The sequence below is a fragment of the Salvelinus alpinus genome, chromosome 24, assembly GCF_045679555.1.
Source record: "Salvelinus alpinus chromosome 24, SLU_Salpinus.1, whole genome shotgun sequence".
In the NCBI taxonomy this organism is placed as follows: Eukaryota; Metazoa; Chordata; class Actinopteri; order Salmoniformes; family Salmonidae; genus Salvelinus; species Salvelinus alpinus.
Genome location: NC_092109.1, coordinates 4,700,465 through 4,720,173, shown reverse-complemented (window position 1 = coordinate 4,720,173; position 19,709 = coordinate 4,700,465). Strand labels below are relative to the sequence as shown.

General features: G+C 43.0%; 2 protein-coding genes and 1 pseudogene across 3 annotated transcripts in view; 2 read left to right on the top strand and 1 right to left on the bottom strand.

Moving 5' to 3' along the window:
* Positions 1-3,571: 3,571 nt before the first annotated feature.
* LOC139551736 (small ribosomal subunit protein uS3m-like) lies at positions 3,572-5,578 on the bottom strand. Its single transcript, XM_071363044.1, has 4 exons — positions 5,425-5,578; positions 5,134-5,214; positions 4,897-5,008; positions 3,572-4,698 (listed from the first exon to the last, which is right to left on the bottom strand). Exons 1-4 carry the CDS (start codon positions 5,461-5,463, stop codon positions 4,415-4,417), a joined length of 516 nt encoding a protein of 171 aa, XP_071219145.1. The 5' UTR covers positions 5,464-5,578; the 3' UTR covers positions 3,572-4,414.
* A 1,663-nt stretch (positions 5,579-7,241) lies between these two features.
* On the top strand, positions 7,242-9,492 carry LOC139551681 (nudC domain-containing protein 3-like; annotated as a pseudogene).
* A 6,367-nt stretch (positions 9,493-15,859) lies between these two features.
* LOC139551730 (calcium/calmodulin-dependent protein kinase type II subunit beta-like) overlaps positions 15,860-19,709 on the top strand; it is a 65,302-nt gene continuing 61,452 nt past the window's right edge. For both annotated transcript variants that reach the window (XM_071363030.1, XM_071363029.1), the window contains exons 1-2: positions 15,860-16,184; positions 18,020-18,114. In XM_071363030.1, the coding sequence (XP_071219131.1) occupies positions 16,123-16,184; positions 18,020-18,114 (157 nt within the window). In that variant the 5' untranslated portion in view covers positions 15,860-16,122. The remainder of the gene's footprint in view (positions 16,185-18,019; positions 18,115-19,709) is intronic.

The following is a 19,709-nucleotide window of genomic DNA, read 5'->3' as shown; positions in this document are numbered from 1 at the left end:
GCTGTTCTGATGTCCAGAAGCTCTCTTCAGTCATAGGAAATGGTGGCGGAAACATTATGTACAAGAAAAGTTGAGATCAGTGCACAAAAACACACAAAATAGCACAATTGGTCAGGAGCCCGTAAAACGGCTGCTTTTCCCTCCAGCACCAACTCAATGTAGTCAAGTGGACCAAGAGCTTCAAGTTCCTCGGTGTCCACACCACCAAAGACCTATCAACTGCTCTTAAATACAAGTAAAACTAAATGCATGTTCTTCAACCGATCGCTGCCTGCACCTGCCCGCCCGTCCAGCATCACTACTCTGGACGATTCTGACTTAGAATATGTGGACAACTACAAATACCTAGGTGTCTGGTTAGACTGTAAACTCTCCTTCCAGACTCACATCAAACATCTCCAATCCAAAGTTAAATCTAGAATTGGCTTCCTATTTCGCAACAAAGCATCCTTCACTCATACTGCCAAACATACCCTCGTAAAACTGACCATCCTACCAATCCTCGACTTCGGCGATGTCATTTACAAAATAGCCTCCAATACCCTACTCAATAAAATGGATGCAGTCTATCACAGTGCCATCCGTTTTGTCACCAAAGCCCCATATACTACCCACCACTGCGACCTGTACGCTCTCGTTGGCTGGTCCTCGTTGTCAAACCCACCGGCTCCAGGTCATCTACAAGACCCTGCTAGGTAAAGTCCCCCCTTATCTCAGCTCGCTGGTCACCATAGCAGCACCCACCTGTAGCACGCGCTCCAGCAGGTATATCTCTCTGGTCACCCCCAAAGCCAATTCCTCCTTTGGCCGCCTCTCCTTCCAGTTCTCTGCTGCCAATGACTGGAATGAACTACAAAAATCTCTGAAACTGGAAACACTTATCTTCCTCACTAGTTTAAGCACCAGCTGTCAGAGTAGCTCACAGATTACTGCACCTGTACATAGCCCATCTATAATTTAGCCCAAACAACTACCTCTCCCCCTACTGTATTTATTTATTTTGCTCCTTTGCACCCCATTATTTATATTTTGCACATTCTTCCACTGCAAATCTACCATTTCCAGTGTTTTACTTGCTATATTGTATTTACCTCGCCACCATGGCCTTTTTTTGCCTTTACCTCCCATATCTCACCTCATTTGCTCACATTGTATATAGACTTATTTTTCTACTGTATTATTGACTGTATGTTAGTTTTACTCCATGTGTAACTCTGTGTTGTTGTATGTGTCGAACTGCTTTGCTTTATCTTGGCCAGGTTGCAATTGTAAATGAGAACTTGTTCTCAACTTGCCTACCTGGTTAAATAAAATATATTTTTAAATCATGGTCCAAACACACCAACACAATCGTGAAAAGGGCACGACAACGCCTCTTTACTCTCAGGAGGCTGACAAGATTTGGCATGAGCCCTCAAAAAGTTCTATAGCTGCACCATTGAGAGCATCACTGTTTGGTATGGCAACTGCTTGGCATCAGACCGTAAGACGCTACAGAGGGGAGTGCGTATGGCCCAGTACATCACTGGGGCCGAGCTCCCTGCCATCCAGGACTTCTATACCAAAGACTCCAACCCAAGTCATATACTGTTGTCTCTGCTACCGCACGGCAAGCGGTACCAGAGCGCCAAGTCTGGGACCAAAAGGCTCCTGAACAGCTTCTACCCCCAAGCCATAAGACTGCTGAACAATTAAACAAATGGTTTCCCTTATTTGCATTGACCCCCTTCTTATTTGCACTGATTCTCTAGCACAGGCTCTGTGCACACTCACTGGACTCTATCAACACACTCACACATATTACACTGACACTCCAACACACTACATACGACTACATATCCTCACACACACTTTCACTCTACACATACAGTATGCTGCTGCTAATCTGTTTATTATATCATGATTGCCTAGTCACGTTTACCCCTACCTACAGCACATGTACATAATTACCTCAACTACATCGCACCCCTGCACCTTGACTCAGTACCGGTACTCCTTGTATATAGTCTCATTATTTTGTTACTTTTTATTTTTTTGTCATACTTTTTAACTGTGCTTTGTTGGGAAAGGGCTCGCAAATAAGCTTTTCACAGTAAAGTCTACACCTCTTGTATTTGGTGACCAATATAATTTGATTTTCAAAACTTGCAACGAGTTTCTAGCCCAAGGAAGGGTATTTTCTTGCTCCCTATGTAACTCAAATCAAATTTTATTGGTCACATACACATGGTTAGCAGATGTTAATGCGAGTGTAAGAATATGTACATATTAACATATGGATGAGCGATGGCCGAACGGCATAGGCAAGATGCAGTAGATGGTATAGAGCACAGTATATACATATGAGATGAGTAATGTAGGGTATGTAAACATTATATAAAGTGACTAGTGATACATTTATTACATCCCATTTTTAATTATTAGTGGCTAGAGATTTGAGTCAGTATGTTGGCAGCAGCCACTCAATGTAAGTGATGGCTGTTTAACAGTCTGATGGCCTTGAGATAGATGCTGTTTTTCAGTCTCTCGGTCCCAGCTTTGATGCACCTGTACTGACGTCGCCTCCTGGATGATAGCGGGGTGAACAGGCAGTAGCTCGGGTGGTTGTTGTCCTTGATGACCTTTTTGGCCTTCCTGTGAAATCGTGTGGTGTAGGTGTCCTGGAGGGCAGGTAGTTTGCCCCCGGTGATGCGTTGTGCAAACCTCACTACCCTCTGGAGAGCCTTACGGTTGTGGGCGGAGCAGTTGCCGTATCAGGCGGTGATACAGCCCGACAGGATAATCTCGATTGTGCATCTGTTTTTGGTGACAAGCCAAATTTCTTCAGCCTCCTGAGGTTGAAGAGGCGCTGTTGCGCCTTCACCACGCTGTCTGTGTGGGTGGACTATTTCAGTTTGTCTGTGATGTGTACGCCGAGGAACTTAAAACTTTACACCTTCTCCACCACTGTCCCGTCGATGTGGATAGGGGGGTGCTCCCTCTGCTGTTTCCTGAAGTCCACGATCATCTCCTTGGTTTTGTTGACGTTGTGTGAGGTTATTTTCCTGACACCACACTCCGAGGGCCCTCACCTCCTCCCTGTAGGCTGTCTCGTTGTTGTTGGTAATCAAGCATACCACTATAGTGTCGTCTGCAAACTTGATTGACTGCGAATCTCATAGTGTTTGATGTCATCGGGTAGAACATAACTTATTTTCTACAAAACTTAGAAATGGGCAAATTTTCACATGCTGACATTGGTATTGTGCTGGAGATAATGAAATGTTGAAAAGTGGTGGAGTTGCCCTTTAACTCAATTTGTATTTAAAGAAATGTATTGTGTTGCACCATATAGAATATAAAGGACTGATATGATTGCCTGCCATGTAGAATAGAGAAGCATGTCCGTTTCTATACATTACATTTACCTGCAAAGTTCTGAACGTTTCACCGGACTGAATACATACGATAACACCGTCTGGTACAGTCCGTCTCCATAGACGGGTTGGTTGTTGAGCAACAAAACCAATGTGTGCGAAACTATGGGGCAAAACGGACTGGGTTGGCTTAGATTGTTGACATGTAAACTATATTTCGTCTCCAATGTTTATTGAAAACATAAGTACATTTGCACAGTGAGCATTTCTCTCAAATACATTGTTGCAGTTGTTGGTTGGCTAACGAGCAGATTTGAGCCATATTAGCATAGACATGTCATCAGTCAAAACAAGACAGGGTATAAAGAACAAGATAAAATAGCCACCTACAATTCCCCATATGGCAGCCTCTTGTCATTGTTGCTAGCCATCTGCCCATCCAGAATAACAGACTTCTGCCCCATTGAATTGTTTGTGACGTTGTCAGCTAACCCGTCTATTCCTTCCTACTGTGAACAGCCATCTGAGGCAGTTGTTTAACACACACACAGTAAATATATATGCAAGGCATTCCATGTGAAAACAGATTTCAATAGACACGTTCAAATATTCTATAATCAAAGGTTTTTCACCCAGGGTAAAGCTAGTCTGGGAATCTGGTCATTTCAAGTCTTGACACTTACAAGATACCCACTGACTCTTGAAGAATATATAGCCTCATGAGACTATCCCAACATACTCTATTATAATCAAAAATATAAGGTTTTATTCACTGATTACAAACAAGTAAGTAAACCCCTCAAAATATGTTTTAAATTATCATGTGGATGTCATGGACTGTCAGTGAGTCAGTCCATGCATCTAGAGTGTTATTTATCAATTTGAGAAAGGTTAGTTTCCTAATCTCATCCCTCAGCTATATAGCAAAACAAGTGGTGGGGTGGCCATTTTTGTTTTTCTGTTCCCAGAATGTAGCTTTAACAATGGTAACTATTGTGTCTAAGTCCTTCCACAAAGTCCTATATGACCAGTCTCCTGTCAGCAGTTCCTGTTCCTCCTCAGAGGTACTTGTAGACAGCCTTGTCCGCTAAGGTCTGGACCTCCATCTTGACGGGACACTTGTAGAAGTGGGAGAGCAGCGTCTCTGTGTAGCCAATAAGGAAGTAGAACTTCTGAGGAGGGAGTTTCTGCAACATCAGGGCACACACCACCAGCATGTTCCCTCGCCGCTTTATCACAAGCTCATTGGCTAGGCAGTTATGGAAGGTGCCGAAGATGAAACGCCGCACGAACACGTCCTCTACTGTTCGATCGGATGCTCCTCCCTCTCCCTGTAAGTTGCCTAGTAGATAAAGAGGGAAGGAGGGAGAAGAGACAGAAACATTAGTTATACTTGAACAATTAGGACGTTTATGTAGCTGCATAATTAACTGATGAGTTGAAGGCTAGCCCCTAGGACAGCATATACGCAAATAAGGTTGGGGTTGTCTTTACATATAAAGGTCAGATAACTCAGTGTGTAGGATTTTAAAAAACTCACCAGTGTGCTGGGAAAGCCAACCCTTGCGGTGGCCTATGTGGTGGGGGTGGAGGGCTTGCTCATAGGTCAGTGGTCGGTCTCCTTTCCCCACTCGGATACGGGCTGCCCGATTCTAAGACAAAAGAAAAGTACAAATGTTTAGTTGGAAGCAGTCTTGTCTGCAGCACGTGAGTGACTAGGTGATGTCCAATGTGGAGGATGGAAATGGTGTAACGTTAGTCTTCGAATAAAAGATACCTTGCAGCATATTGCAGTGACATGAAGTGTTCGTGTTCCAGAGTTGACGCATATCGAAGTACCGACTCTGGCAAGCGCGATCTGTGAGGCAAAGACATGAATGCAAAGACACTGAGCAACAGACAAGTAACACTGACAGCTAACGTTAGCTACATCGGCTAGCCAGCCAGAAACACACTTTCTCCAAGCCCACACACGTATCTAAACAAAAACGGTTCATAGTTAGAATGTAACGATACTTTAAAGTATAATGTTGTCAAATTATGGACTAAATGTAAACATGCTTCTCACCGATAAATTCACACTTCGACAGCTCAAAGACGCAGCCATTTTGACTAACGAAAGTGTTTGTGGGAAGGGCCATTGGCCTGGGCGTGGCTAGAAGGGGTACAGCTTTTGTCAAATTAACGTCAGATTTGACTTTTCGTAGCAGTTTAGGATAATTAGGTTAAGTTAAGGGTTAGCCAAAATGCGCTAAACGTTTCAAATTTTGACAAAAGTGGGAATCCATCAAGCCATGACCAGTGGCGATTTCATCATGTAAATCTTGGTGGGGCAAAAAATAAAAAGTAGAGGGATGCATGCCAGCAAGATTTACATGATGAAATCGCCACTGGTCATGGCTTGATGGATCAAAGTCTGGTATTCTCTGGATTTATGGTGCTTTCAAGACAACTGGGAACTCGGAAAAAAACAAGGTTGAATCATGATGACGTCATTGAGCTTCAGGTCGTAGCTCTAGAGAGAGGCCAGAGACTTACAATTCCGAGTTGGATGACCATTCAAATCGTATTTCCCAGTCGGAGCTCCTTTTCTCCCGGAATTCCCAGTTGTCTTGAACTCACTGAAATCAAGTTTTCGCAGTTCCGAGTTAACAGTTGTTTTGCGCACGGCACAAATCATGCTTCATTGACAGCATGGCCAATGTTGAATGTTTATCATTTTAACTTGGAACAGAGACACTTAATCCCAAATGTGGGACCACACAGCCACTCCATTGAATAGCAGGCTAGTGATTGCTTTGCAATGCTTGCAGTTAGCCACTGTCACTGATTCCTTTGAAACCACTCGTTGTTGAATTTGCGATGACCAACTTGCTGTGTAATGTTTAAGTCCAATGGCCAATGAGCACTGATACATTTTATCTATAATTTCTCTTAATTATTTCTCTTCATATGACAAGGATTAAAAGTAGATTGTCGACTTGATTCATGATGACGACTGCCAGCTAAGATTTTGAAAGTACCAGTCCAATCAAAGCTACTGTAGATATAACGTGATTTTATATGTGGCCAATGGCCTTGAGCCTTCTTGGATGGACACTTCTAATATAACTCTATGTGTAACAGTATAACTTTAGACCGTCCCCTCGCCACGGGCGCGAACCAGGGTCCCTCTGCACACATCAACAACAGTCACCCACGAAGCGTCGTTACCCATCGTTCCACAAAAGCCGCTGCAGAGCAAGGGGAACCACTACTTCTAGGTTTCAGAGCAAGTGACGTAACTGATTGAAACGCTATTAGCGCGTACCCGCTAACTAGCTAGCCATTTCACATCCGTTACATATGGCAGCACCTAAGTGGCTTGAATTTTCGAGGTCTACCCTTAGACTTGGCGGTGACGTACTGTCCCCACGAGTGACAGAACACTGAGCTAATTATGGCGCAACTAGAGAACTTTACCAACACCTACGCTCTATATTTTCCATAAGCTGCCCCACCACCACAGAAAGCACTGAGCAAGGCTGAAACACCTGCATTTTCGAGCTGCATTACTTAAGAAAGCAAAAAATAGATCATGTTTGTATACTGCTTTATTAACTCAATTATTATATATATTTTTTTACATTGTTTGCAAAATGATACGTGATATGTATTAATGTCAAAATGACATGCAAAACAGGTAAGCCCCCTCAAAAAATATTTTTTTTAGCAAAAAATGTGGGGCTGAAAACAGGTGGGGCTCTGCCCTGAATTGTTTTATTTTTAATTTTTGTATTTAACCTTTATTTAACTAGGCAAGTCAGTTAATAACAAACTATTATTTACAATGACGACCTACACCGGTCAAACCCAGACGACGTTGGGCCAATTGTGCGCCGACCTATGGGACTCCCAATCACCGCCGGTTATGTGATACAGCCTGTGATTACGGTTCGCCACTGGCCATGACCCATTGGCCATTATACACGGCCATCACTAGTTACCACAAACACAAAGTCATAAACCCCATTTCTACAATTTATCTTTTTAAAATGTGATTTTAAAACTAACCTTAACCACACTGCTAACCTTATGCCTAACCCTAAACCTAAATTAATAATAAAAATTGTTTTCATAAATGTTTACGATATAGCCAATTTGGACTTTGTGGCTGTAGTAACTAGTGGAAACCTTTATACTCACCAATAACTGTACCATTTTATCAATAGTTAAACGTATATAAACACCAATTATATTTGTTAATGATATATATGATTGTATTATATTAAATCATTTAGATAACATTTTGAAATAGGAACCTTGATTTGCGCATTGTGTTCCCTGTGGACAATTTTCAGTTCCTACCTAGAAATTACAATAAAGGTAACACATTCTTAGTCAGCGAACAACTTTAAACGTTTGCGATAAAGATACTTTTATTGAACTATAACAGTTTGTGACATATTACATTGAAAGTTAAAATATACAATGCCGTCGTCTATGGAAATGATAGTTGTATGACAACGCTCTACTTGGAATCTTGCAGCATTTTGGAAACATCCATAATTTCCTTGAGGTCTACTTCGGTTTTCTGTACCGCAAGACAGACTTTTGTCGCCTGCTGTCAACCCCCAATGACCGTATGGGCTTCTCTCCAGGGGTGGCCGACAAGATGGTCCTAAACATAATGTAGTTAACTACAGTAGCTAGCTAAACATTTTACACGTTTCTGTGTTAGCCATGTAGGCTAGCCAGTTTTCTCCTAATAATTCTGTTCCCCTGTTTAGTTTTAAAGGTAGACTCAGTAAGATTGTCATCAAACAACAGACATCAACAGTGACCTAATCGGCCAAGACTGCCATCATTGGCACTGCCCCTTGCATTTAAGCTCATATGTCAGTCTTGGCTGTGTTGGTTACTAGTTAGAATATCGTCTCCTTGTCTATGATTTCATTTTTTTATTCGATTTTTGTATTTATTTAAGTAAGTTAAGAACAAATCCAATTGAGCGCCACCCTATGGGACTCCCAATCAAGGCCGGTTGTGATACAGCCTGGAGTCGAACCAGGGTCTGTGTAGTGTGACTCTAGCACTGAGATGCAGTGCCTTAAACTGCTGCTCCACTCGGGATCCCATCTTGCGACAGACATCAACAGTGACCTGACCGGCCAAGACTGCCATCATTGTTACTTCCCTTTGCATTTAAGCTCATATGGGAAATATCGGTAATCTTAGCTGAGTTGGTTACTAATAGCATGCCTATGCCCAGTACCCTGCCCTGAACTTTAGTCACTGTTACTAGCTGACTACCACCCGGTACTCAACCCTGCACCTTAGAGACTGTCGTTGAACACAGTTTTACCCACTCCATATGTATATATACAGTACACTATTCTAGTCAAGGCTATACTGCTGTACACACCTTTTCTTGTCATATACTGTCCATACACACCATCATGTAAAAAAAACATATTTATATGTTGGACTGACATTGCTCGTTCTAATATTTCTTAATTAATGTCTTTTAAATTTTGGGGATTTTCTTGTATTGTTAGGTATTACTGCAGTTGGAGCTAGGATCATTAGCATTTTGCTACACCTGCGATAACATCTGCAAAATATGCATACACAACCAATAACATTTATTTTATTTTACTATTTGGAATATCGGCCCCTTGTCTATGATGTCATCTTGCAGACTCTACCCGTTAACGTACACAAAAAGTGATTAGGGGTTGATTATGTACTTGGCTCATTATCTGCACAGTCCTTCTGTCTGTTTGAGCATGTGGTGGAGCAGGACGGAGAGAGACAGCAGAGGGAGCTGCAGCAGAGACAGAAGGCCTGGGCAGTGCCCCCCATGGTGCAGGAGCTAGAGATACAGGCCACCAAGCAGCCGGTGGAGCCCAGGGGAGTCAGGACAGAGCCTGCTGCCCAGAGAGAGTTCTGTCTCGGGTTCTGAGAGCCCAGCACAGCCTCTAGTACGAGGCCTACCTCTTCCAGCCAAGCCTCAGCCTCTAATCCACAGCCCCAGAGCAGCAGTGCAGCCCAGCATTCATCACAGGGAGACCTGGCAGCAGCCTGCTCAGACTCTAGAGCAGCCTTTCTTAAAGTATGGGTCGCGGACCTGTTAATGGTGGGTCGCGACGTGTAAATGTATAATTGTTTAATTAATTACTGGAATTGATTTGGCCAAGTGCATCTGCGCTCTCTGTTCAATGCGCGCTCTCTGCTCAGCAGCGGTCTCTGCTCAGTTTGGCAGCTGCGTGCGAGGGAGATGCCCGTGTGCTTCGCGATTTATTTTTCTGCAGTTTTCTTGAAGATCACTCCGCGTCACACGATGCAGCGCAGTCGTCCAGGCAGCAGATTGTGCAGTGATGCCAATTTAGCAATTTTGTTGCTAGATTTAGCAACTTTTCAGACTACCCTGGTAACTTTTTTGTCAAACAGCACCTAGCAACAAATTTAGCTACTTTTCAAAATGTATTTTCAAATTTTAGCAACTTTTGAAAAGTGACTCAAACGCTAAAATGCACGCATTTTCCCCTCTAAATGACACAAAAACGATTTCTCTGTCACACACTCAGTCACAACACACGTGCCTTGCTGAACAAGTGCATTGTGAGTGACGTCAAAACAGGCGCTCAGCTCGTGCACAGGCAGCAGAAGGCCAGCAGCAATTTCAGTACATTGCAAATCACTGTTGGCTGACTGCAGCAGCAGCAGTACTTGTTCGACGAGCCAAATCCAATGAATATAGTTGGTCACGAATGTTTGATCTTGAACAGAAATTACTACATCAATCAACATGTCTCAATCAAAATTGTACAGAAAAGAGTGGGAGTCTGTACCTGAACTAATGTCAAATCATATTTTTTGCCGAGATGGGCAGTCAATTTGAGTAACGTTAATGACGCAGTTTTACGTTATCACGCAATGACATCATAACAACATTTAGCAACTTTTAGCAACAAATCAACCTGCCTCTAGCAATTTACCTTGAAAATTAGTTGGCAACACTGGTGCGCTGTCAGCCACTGACTTGTCATTCCCACTCACCATCACTTACCGCAAATGGACTCATGCTAGCCACAAGTTCTGACTGAGCTCAATTGTCATGAAACGCATATACAGCGACGAGTTTCTCTCTTTCATACAAGCTTATAACGCGGAGCACCCACAATGTGTTTTGTGTGTGGAAGTGCTTAGTAATGAGTCTCTCATAACGAACAAATTAATAAAACGACACGTCCTGACCAAACATCCACAGCATGATGGTAAACCCAGGTAGTTCTTTCAGAACAGGGCAGAATGCTTCAGGAAACAGTGCCTCGACAGTGGAAAAGTCAGCTAGCAAGGCATTGTCATTTTATAGCAGGTGATGATAAGCAGAAATAAGGGAGTACTAACTAACTCTCATAGTATATGTGAGTTTCTCTTTCAAACAATCCCCTGTCCGTGTACACAGCTAATAGCTAACATTCACCAAAGCAAGCCAGCTACTAAGTAACTAACAGTACAGATGAAGATGAAAAATGATCAGGCCTACTGTACATCTTACTGTATAAATTATTGTTGAAAACTAGTCTAGGTTGGAACTGTGGCTGTTAAAATACAATAATAATTGTTATTCTTTACTGGAATAAAATGATTGAAGCAAGATGCTTTTTGAGGCAAACACCACACACAGTTCTGGGTTGCTCATCTACAACAGGAAGCGGTCTCCTGCCTGACTGAGAAAGCAGTAGATGTTCTGGTCCAGTTTGGCACCGCATACCTATGCGAGTCAGGGTTCTCAACTCTGACATACTTAAAAAATAAGTACAGAAACGGTTTCAAGGCTGAGCATGACCTCAGTGTTACACTGTTAAAAACAGAGCACAGAATAGACATGTTGCTGTTAAAATACAATACATTAAAAAAAAAATCTAAACTGGAATAAACTGATTGATCACATCACACAGGTATAGAGCACACACAAGTCTCATGATCTTGAAAAGGGTATAGGGGCACGTGTGTATAGCACAGTGTTTCCTCTGGAAAAATGTGTAGCAGTGGGGGGTTGAAGGGTCTCACCCAAATAATTTTGTATCTAGAGAAGCTCAGTTCTGGTGACATTTAAAAAAAATACATTCTACTCCAAAATTAATGAAAATAAAATGATGCTGCTGACACCATAGAAAATATAATTCCCACATCCAGAAATAAGCCCCATAACATATTGTTAAAATGATTTGAACATAGCATAACTGATATCACCTGTAACCCAACTGATGCAGTATAGTGGCTGTAAATAAATATGCTGAAGCATGGGGCTGGCTATCTGCATTTACCCTATTGGGCTAATCATTAGCTAGATCCCAAATGTAATCTTTTAACTAGTTAGCATCGTGTTGATGAATTTTATGGCCCAAAAAACTTGCGTAAACACAGTGAATATAATATAGGCTTACCTGTTAGGTTAACTTGGTGTAACCCACTACCCGGGGTAACACGCTCCTTGCCTGTACTTCTCACAGAAACCTCTTAATGTTAAGCATTTTTCCCCCAACACTTCCCCTGGTTGCCACTACTCTTGCTCAACTAAAAATGTAATCTGTCTCGTCACAATTTAATTCACTCCAAAAAAAAACGATTTTTAGGTAGGGTGGCAGTTTAACCCAAGTTACCATACAATTGACGCATTACATTTAGCCCCACTCTCCCATACACACTCACAGGGAATTGCAGAACATGCTTAACCATGACGCTGCTAAAAACTCTGGGTTTAAAATGGTGCAGCTTGCATATATTGTTTTGAGAGTAGGAATGGAAAGCTGCGAACCCCCTCTTTTTAACAAAGACCATTAAAACTGCTGTTTTCCCCACGATTGCAAGAATTGGTGAGCATTGACTGCTTGTCAAAATGCAGGGTTCCCTCCCTATGGCACTCGTAAGAGGAGCTAGAGGAATTATCTCGCATAGAAAACACAACAACAAGCCGATTAGGTAAAGATACTAAACAAAAATACAAACGCAACATGCAACCATTTCAAAGATTTTACAGAGTTACAGTTAATATAAGGAAATCATTCAATTGAAATAATAAAATTAGCCTTTAATCTATGTTGGTCATAGATAACTCTTTTTTTTTTTTTTTTATATGGGCGTGGATCAGAAAACCAGTCAGTATCTGGAGTGACCACCATTTGCCTCATGCAGCGCGACACATCTCCTTCACATAGAATTGATCAGGCTGTTGATTGTGGCCTGTAGAATGTTGACCCACTCCTCTTCAATGGCTGTGCAAAGTAGCTGGATTTTGGCTGGAACTGGAACACGCTGTCGTACATGTCAATCCAGAGCATCCCAAACATGCTCAATGGGTGACATGTCTGGTGAGTATGCAGGCAACGGAAGAACTGGGACATTTTCAGCCTCTAGGAATTGTGTACAGATCCTTGCGACATGGGGCTGTCCATTTATCATGCTGAAACATAAGGTGATGGCGGCGGATGAATGGCACGCCAATGGGCCTCAGGATCTCGTAACGGTATCTCTGTGCATTCAAATTGCCAGTGATGAAATGCAATTGTGTCCGTTGTCTGTAGATTATGCCTGCCCATACCATAACTCCACCACCACCATGGGGCACTCTGTTCACAACGTTGACATCAGCAAACTGCTCGCCCACAAGATGCCATACACGTGTTCTGCGGTTGTGAAGCCGGTTGGACATACTGCCAAATTCTCTGAAATGATATTGGAGGTGGCCTATGGTAGATAAATGAACATTAAATTATCTGGCAACAGCTCTGGTGGATATTCCTGCAGTCAGCATGCCAAATGCACACTCCCTCAAAACTTGAGACATCTGTTGCATTGTGTTGTGACAAAACTGCACATTTTAGAGTGGCCTTTTATTGTCCCCAGCACAAGGTCCACCTGTGTAATTACCATGCTGTTTAATTAGCTACTTGATATGCCACACCTGTCAGGTGGAAGGATTATCTTGGCACATGAGATATGCTAACTAACAGGGATGTAAACAAATGTGTGCACCACATTTGAGAGAAATAAGCTTTTTGTGTGTATGAACTAATTCAGGGAGCTTTTATTTTAGCTCATGAAACATGGGACCAACACTTGTTGCGTTTATATATAATTTTCAGTGTAGATAAATCAGACAACCCCATAGTAGAATCGTTTTTCTATTCATTACTTGTTTTGTTTTCAGAGGGAAAGTAAATGTGGACTGTTTTAGCATCATCAAAGTGCACCTCAAAATACATATTTTTTTAATGTTTCATATTTTTGAGGCAATGATTTTGCTGTGGGGCAGCACCACAGTTAAATGAGTGCAGCAGAAACACTGGTATAGGGCATGGGCTGGAGGTGAAGGATTGTGGTGCTGAACTATGTTGAGCCCAAGAGTGTTATTGTTAGACAAAATGCAAGACCAATTGTGCAGTATTGTATTTGGATTGTATGCACGTATGTATGTGCACATTCCATTCTTACAATGCACTCTATCTATTTTTCTCTTCTACCCATCTCAATCTCTCTCTCTCTCTGTAAAAGGTACATGATATGCTGAAGAAGAACTGGGATGCTGAGGGCTCTCCCTTTAAAGGACAACAGTTTGATCCCTCCTTGTTCGACATCCCCACCAGCGCTGTACAGATGTGAACACACACACACACACAATGTTGGGAATTGGGTTTGAGACTGAGCAGAATTGGCTATTTATTCGGTAGAAACAGCCTGGTATTTTAAGACCATTTTCTTTATTTTTTTGCTAACTTTGAATAGAAGGGAGAGAAACTCTGTGGAAGGTTTGTTACTGTGTTCTGACTTATGTGAAATACCTGAGTCCTGTTCATTAGGTACCAAACGTAAGAACAGACTGAAACTGGGAGGTATCACCTGGTTTCCCTGAACACTCATTTTAATTTTCTGTTGTGGGCCCTAATGAACACAACCCTGAACTTACCTGTTTATGTATCTGTCTGCCCGCTGAACAGACCTGGAAGATAGCTATACAGTCACAGATCTAGGATCAGCGTGCTTTCCCAGATCCTAACCTTCATCATTGAGGTGAAGGCTGCAAAACTGGCCTTAGATCAGTGTCTACGGGTAACTTCCAGGTCCAGATATGTCTCAGTGTTGTTTTACATGTAGATTACTTTTATTAGTGGGCTTAATACCTCTCTGACGTTTCCTTTTACTGAGGTGTCTATTTTTGTGTGCCTGAAATCAATTAAATGAAGTAAAAACTGTAAATATGCACTGATGTGTTCTCTCTATGTGTGTAGGCTGTGTGTGTCACAGGAGGTTAGTGGCACCTTAATTGGGGAGGACTGGCTCGTGGTAATGGCTGGAGCGGAATAAGTAGAAGGGTATGAAACACAGGATTTCTATGTGTTTGATGCCCTTCCATTTGCTCCGTTCCAGACATTATTACGAGCCGTCCTCCCCTCAGCAGCCTCCACTGGTGTTTGTGTGATGTGGAGCGGCACTAAAACCTATGCGGATCTACAGGAGTGCCAGGCTGGCAGTCGACTTGAGATTCAGCAGTAGTGCCACAAGAGGGCGCCATCCCAAGATTTCTGATTCTCAGTGCAGTATAATATTCCTTATTGGCTTGATAATGGCTGTATCCGATGGATAGGTCGATATGGATAAGGATGAATATCAGGACTGATATAGCTAGAGCTAGTAAGATGCTTACAGACAGAAATCCTAGACACTTGCAGACAGGTCTTTGAAGTTCAAAAGGATTCTCTTTCTTTTTCAGATCTGAAGTGTAGATGCTTTGTTCCTAAGAATACTGTTTGTGATGACAGTGCAGAGGAACAAGCCAGGAATAGAGACAGTAGACAGTAGTTGCCTATGACTATGCAGATGTCTTCCTTCCCGGGTTAGTTACACTGGTACTTGATTTCACCCAGCTCTCCCAAGTGGACTGAAATAGGTGCCGGCAGGCTACTTTTTTTTATTTAGGTGAAAGTATTCATACTTCAGAGCCAATTCTATAAGAGGGGCCAGTTTTTTTCAGGAGAAAATTTGGGGTACAGCGTTGAGCATCCGGTTCACTTCAAGCTCTGATGCCATGGACCAGACCTGGCTTTGAATTGGAGATGTAGGTGGTGTTGATCATCCTGAAAATACCATAATCCAAGCAGGCCTAATGCAACCACTAAAATTGACTTTTGTTTGCATATTTTTATTTGTACAAATACCAGTTTAGGGATCTTTGCAGTCTAACAGTTTGACACGCTAAAACATAATCCATTTTATTTTGGTAGGCTAGATCAACAACAAAAAAGAGAGACGTAAAATCAATTGTATAGCCTGTAGGCTGGCTATACCTGTTCCAGCAGCTACACATGATGGTGATAATTAGGATGGTTCCATGATGCTGCCAAAGCCTGATATGTTAGTCTATAGAATCTCTGATGCTGTGGCTTCAGGTGTTATCGAGCTGATGCAATGCCCCCTGGTGGTATGAAAAATGTGTTGTATTTACAGCGCGCTCGATGGTGTAGAAACGGCGTGAAAAAAGGCGATTGAACGACACACTTTGGGAGAGCGAGAGAGTACCACCACTGCCTCCTCCTCCACTCGAATAGGCTACATCTCCACTCGAATACATATCTGTAGTAGATTATAGTGCGCTCTGGACAGAAAACGCATTACACATTTTTTACATAGAATAACTGGGCTACTCAACGGATACAACCTATTTCTATTCACTTGAGGACCGGACTATTTAGGACGCTCGACCCCCGCGAATAAACGGACGATGGCGGTTACTACCTGTACACGTTTCACGGACGATTTCCAACTATATGAAGAACTCGGAAAGTATGGCTTTGCTGTATTATTGCTTTACGTTATGGCACAGATGCGGTAACAACATAGCCGTCACTGTATCGTCCTTACCCTGTTATTATTCTATAGTGTCTTTGCATCGTTGCATATCTGCAGATGTGTGTGGGTAGTTCGAGCGGCGGAATGGGGGTCAGAACTAATCTCTGCTGATGATCTGTCACGTTCGGAGCTACACAGCCCTCTTAAGAAGACGCATGCCGTCACTCTGCTTTGAGGTGTAGCCCCGAGACGACCCGATTTTAAACGTATAGATAAAATATAGACTACATTTGATCCGTTTGCTGCATGTTCTGTACCGGCAGCAGCAGTGATGGGGACTGGGGACACGCTGTAGCGATCTAGAGAGTGACAATTTGAGCTGTCAAAGAGCAGAGCGGGGTGGGCTGTTTTGTAATTGGGGTCTTTAGAGCAATGGGAGACTGCTGAGGGGAGGACGGCTCATAATAATGGCTGGAACGGAGTAAATGGAATGGCATCAAACAAATGGAAACGTGTTTTAATGTATATGTTGCCAATCCACTGACTCTGCTCCAGCCTTTACCATGAGCCTGTCCTCCCCAATTAAGGTGCCACCAAGCTCCTGTGCTTGAGAGAGAGACATTGGACAGTGAGTTTATGTGCCACAGCAAGATAGGTGTGTCAGGCTGTGTGTGGGTGGGACTGGGTAGGGGGTAGTATTCTCCTCATTCTCAAACAGGAGGAGAAGCACATTTTCTAGATCATAATGCGTCTTTATGCAAACACAACTGCAGAGGTTAAGAGCCAAACATTTGCTGTATGTATTAACATACAGCAAATATGTACGTTTAGCCTACTACTATGAGTTCTATTGAGAGATCTTGACCTTTAGGGCACAGCATGTAGTACACTTGTACATGTAACTGCAGGGTCGCTGGTGTGTGTGTGTGTGTGTGTTCTGGCCTGTGTTATAAGCCAGAGACAATAACCATACTGTGGTAGCAGCAGCTGCCCAGTAGATAACAGGACCTTCATTATACTACAGTTCCTGTAAGGATGGTAGTTTGTCCCTTTTTGGTGCGCGTGTGTGTGTGTGCGTGCGAGCATGTGTGGGTGTGCAATATATGTTTTCGTGTGCGCATGTGTGTCTCGCAGGTCATTCTCTGTCTTTCTTTGCTGCCGTAAGCCTACTGTCTCTGACTCAGAGTATTCCCTGTGTATACCCTTACACACTCACCTGTCATAGCATCTACGAGTGTGTGTGTGTGAGAGACGTGGGGTCAAGTGTATGCCTGAGAGTGTGTGAGACACAGTGGACGGGTAAGAGTGTGTGTAACGTCTATATATTGCTCAGAGAAACGACAGAGACAGTTACTGCTTTTTTCCCCTGCTGATTTAGTTATGCAAGCACTCCCCAAAATACCAGCAATGCTACAGTACACACATGCACACCGTGTCTCTCTCTCTCTCTCTCTCACGGACACGTGCATACATGGACACACACAGAGAGATATCCTTGAAAGTCAGTTTTGTTGTTTTCTCTTGAGTCTTCTCATTTGTATATATCCTAAGAAGGATGTGCTGCTGTGCTGTGTGTCACACTCAAATGACTCCATACAGGAGAAATGTCTTCACTCATGACTGGCAGGTGTGAAATGACAGGATACTAGGTGAAAGTAGTAGAGGGGTAGTGGACAAGGATATGCCTTCAACCTGTCCAGTTCTTTCAGATCAGTGGGAATGAAGGAAAGGAAACGAGGAGACAGTAGAGCAATTGACTCTAGAATATTGAGATGCTGCCAGTGCTATATCATATCTAACACCTGTTTCTACCTGCCTTTGTTTCCCAGGGGAGCGTTTTCAGTGGTGCGCCGCTGTGTCAAACTGTGCACTGGCCAGGAGTACGCTGCCAAAATCATCAATACCAAAAAGCTCTCCGCCAGAGGTGAGACACATACACCCTCCCACACACAAAAACGGAGTGCCAACTGTAGAATATCTGCACGGTGGGTAAACTGTGTGGTATCTGGTTAAATTAGACACTCTAACGTTTGCTTAGTCCCCATCTCTATGCTGTGTGTGTGTGATAGAGAGAGAGAGAAGGAGGGATGGAGAGAAAGAGAGAAAATGGGTACGTCTGCTCGTCAGTGGCTGAAGCTAACAGGAGAAAGCAGAGGCGTTTGGCTGATTTGTTCCTCCTCCTCACACTGCCTCTAAGTGTATATGTGCGTGCATGTGTGTGTGTGTGTCTGTGTGTATATGTGCTACTGCTGTCCCAGATCTGCAAGCCTACATTAGCATATTTTAGCTGATGCTTGATTCTAAAGAGTGAGACAGTAATTTATGCTCCTCTTGAGAGAGAGCACATGAGAGAGAGCACATGAGAGAGAGCACATGATAGAGAGAGAGAGAGCAAATGATAGAGAGATAGCGAGAGAGGAGAACCGTTTCTACTGCCAACAGATATGGCACGATAACCACCGAAGCTCTTCTCTTCATTTAGAGACAAAGGCTGCATCTCAATAGTCTAAAGTTGCTACCTTCCGTCATCTCCTCCGCCATTTGCGCTTATCTGAAAGAGCTGAACATCTTAAAGAGCTGGTCCTCCATATTCTATTCTTAGAGCAGGCGATGGAAAGAACAGGAAGAGAAGAGGCAAGGAGAGGACACAAGGAAATGAGGACACACACACACACACACGACAGCATGCCCCCCCCCCCCAGCCTGAGGGATCTAGTTCTTCATCTCTGATTTGGTCTGTTTTGTCACGAAACCAAAGCTGCTCGCTCCATGTCCTCATAGAGAGGGTTCAGGCTGTGTGATGTGTGTGTATGTGCGTGCATGGCTGCATGCGTGCGTGTTTGTGTGCGCAGTCCCTGTAGTGGTTGCTCAGCACTGACTACTGCATGATCTATGGTGACAGCTTCCTGTCTGGACAGGAACAGGAAGTCTCAGAGGCCAGTCTCAGGATGTAAATAATACGTATAATAGGATTTAAATAATGAACAATTAACAGTTTCCTCGAGAAACCTGTAAGATACGCACACACACACCTCACATGAGGCTACTGAACAACACCAAGGATGCTTTTCAAGTCAACAGTCTAAATTCCCCTTGTCTCCTCTCCCTCTGAGCTGACGTGAGAGAACAGGACAGCTGAATTTGCTTTCACATCAGTGCAGAATACAAATGAAGGAGGGGAGGCAAGAAGAGGAGGAGGATCTTAAACTATTTAGATGCACCTGGTTGTCAGCTGTTGGTAGCCAATAGTAGATATCTGATGAAGAGAGAGAGCGAGCCTGGGGTGTATTCAGTGATGCAGATAGAAGTGTAATAAATAGAGCCGATGACATTCCCTAATCTTCATGTCAGACTATATACAGTTGAAGTCGGAAGTTTACATACACTCAGGTTGGAGTCATTAAAACTCGTTTTTCAACCACTCCACAAATTTCTTGTTAACAAACTATAGTTTTGGCAAGTCGGTTAGGACATCTACTTTGTGCATGACACAAGTACTTTTTCCAACAATTGTTTACA

What these genes read in the sequence shown, in the direction of transcription:
- LOC139551736 (XM_071363044.1), bottom strand. Translation starts at nt 5,463, where the DNA reads ATGGCTGCGTCTTTGAGCTGTCGAAGTGTGAATTTATCG. An exon ending in TCACTGCAATATGCTGCAAG is followed by an intron (nt 5,009 to 5,133) that starts GTATCTTTTATT and finishes CTTTTGTCTTAG; the next exon opens with AATCGGGCAGCCCGTATCCG. An exon ending in TTGGCTTTCCCAGCACACTG is followed by an intron (nt 4,699 to 4,896) that starts GTGAGTTTTTTA and finishes TTTATCTACTAG; the next exon opens with GCAACTTACAGGGAGAGGGA.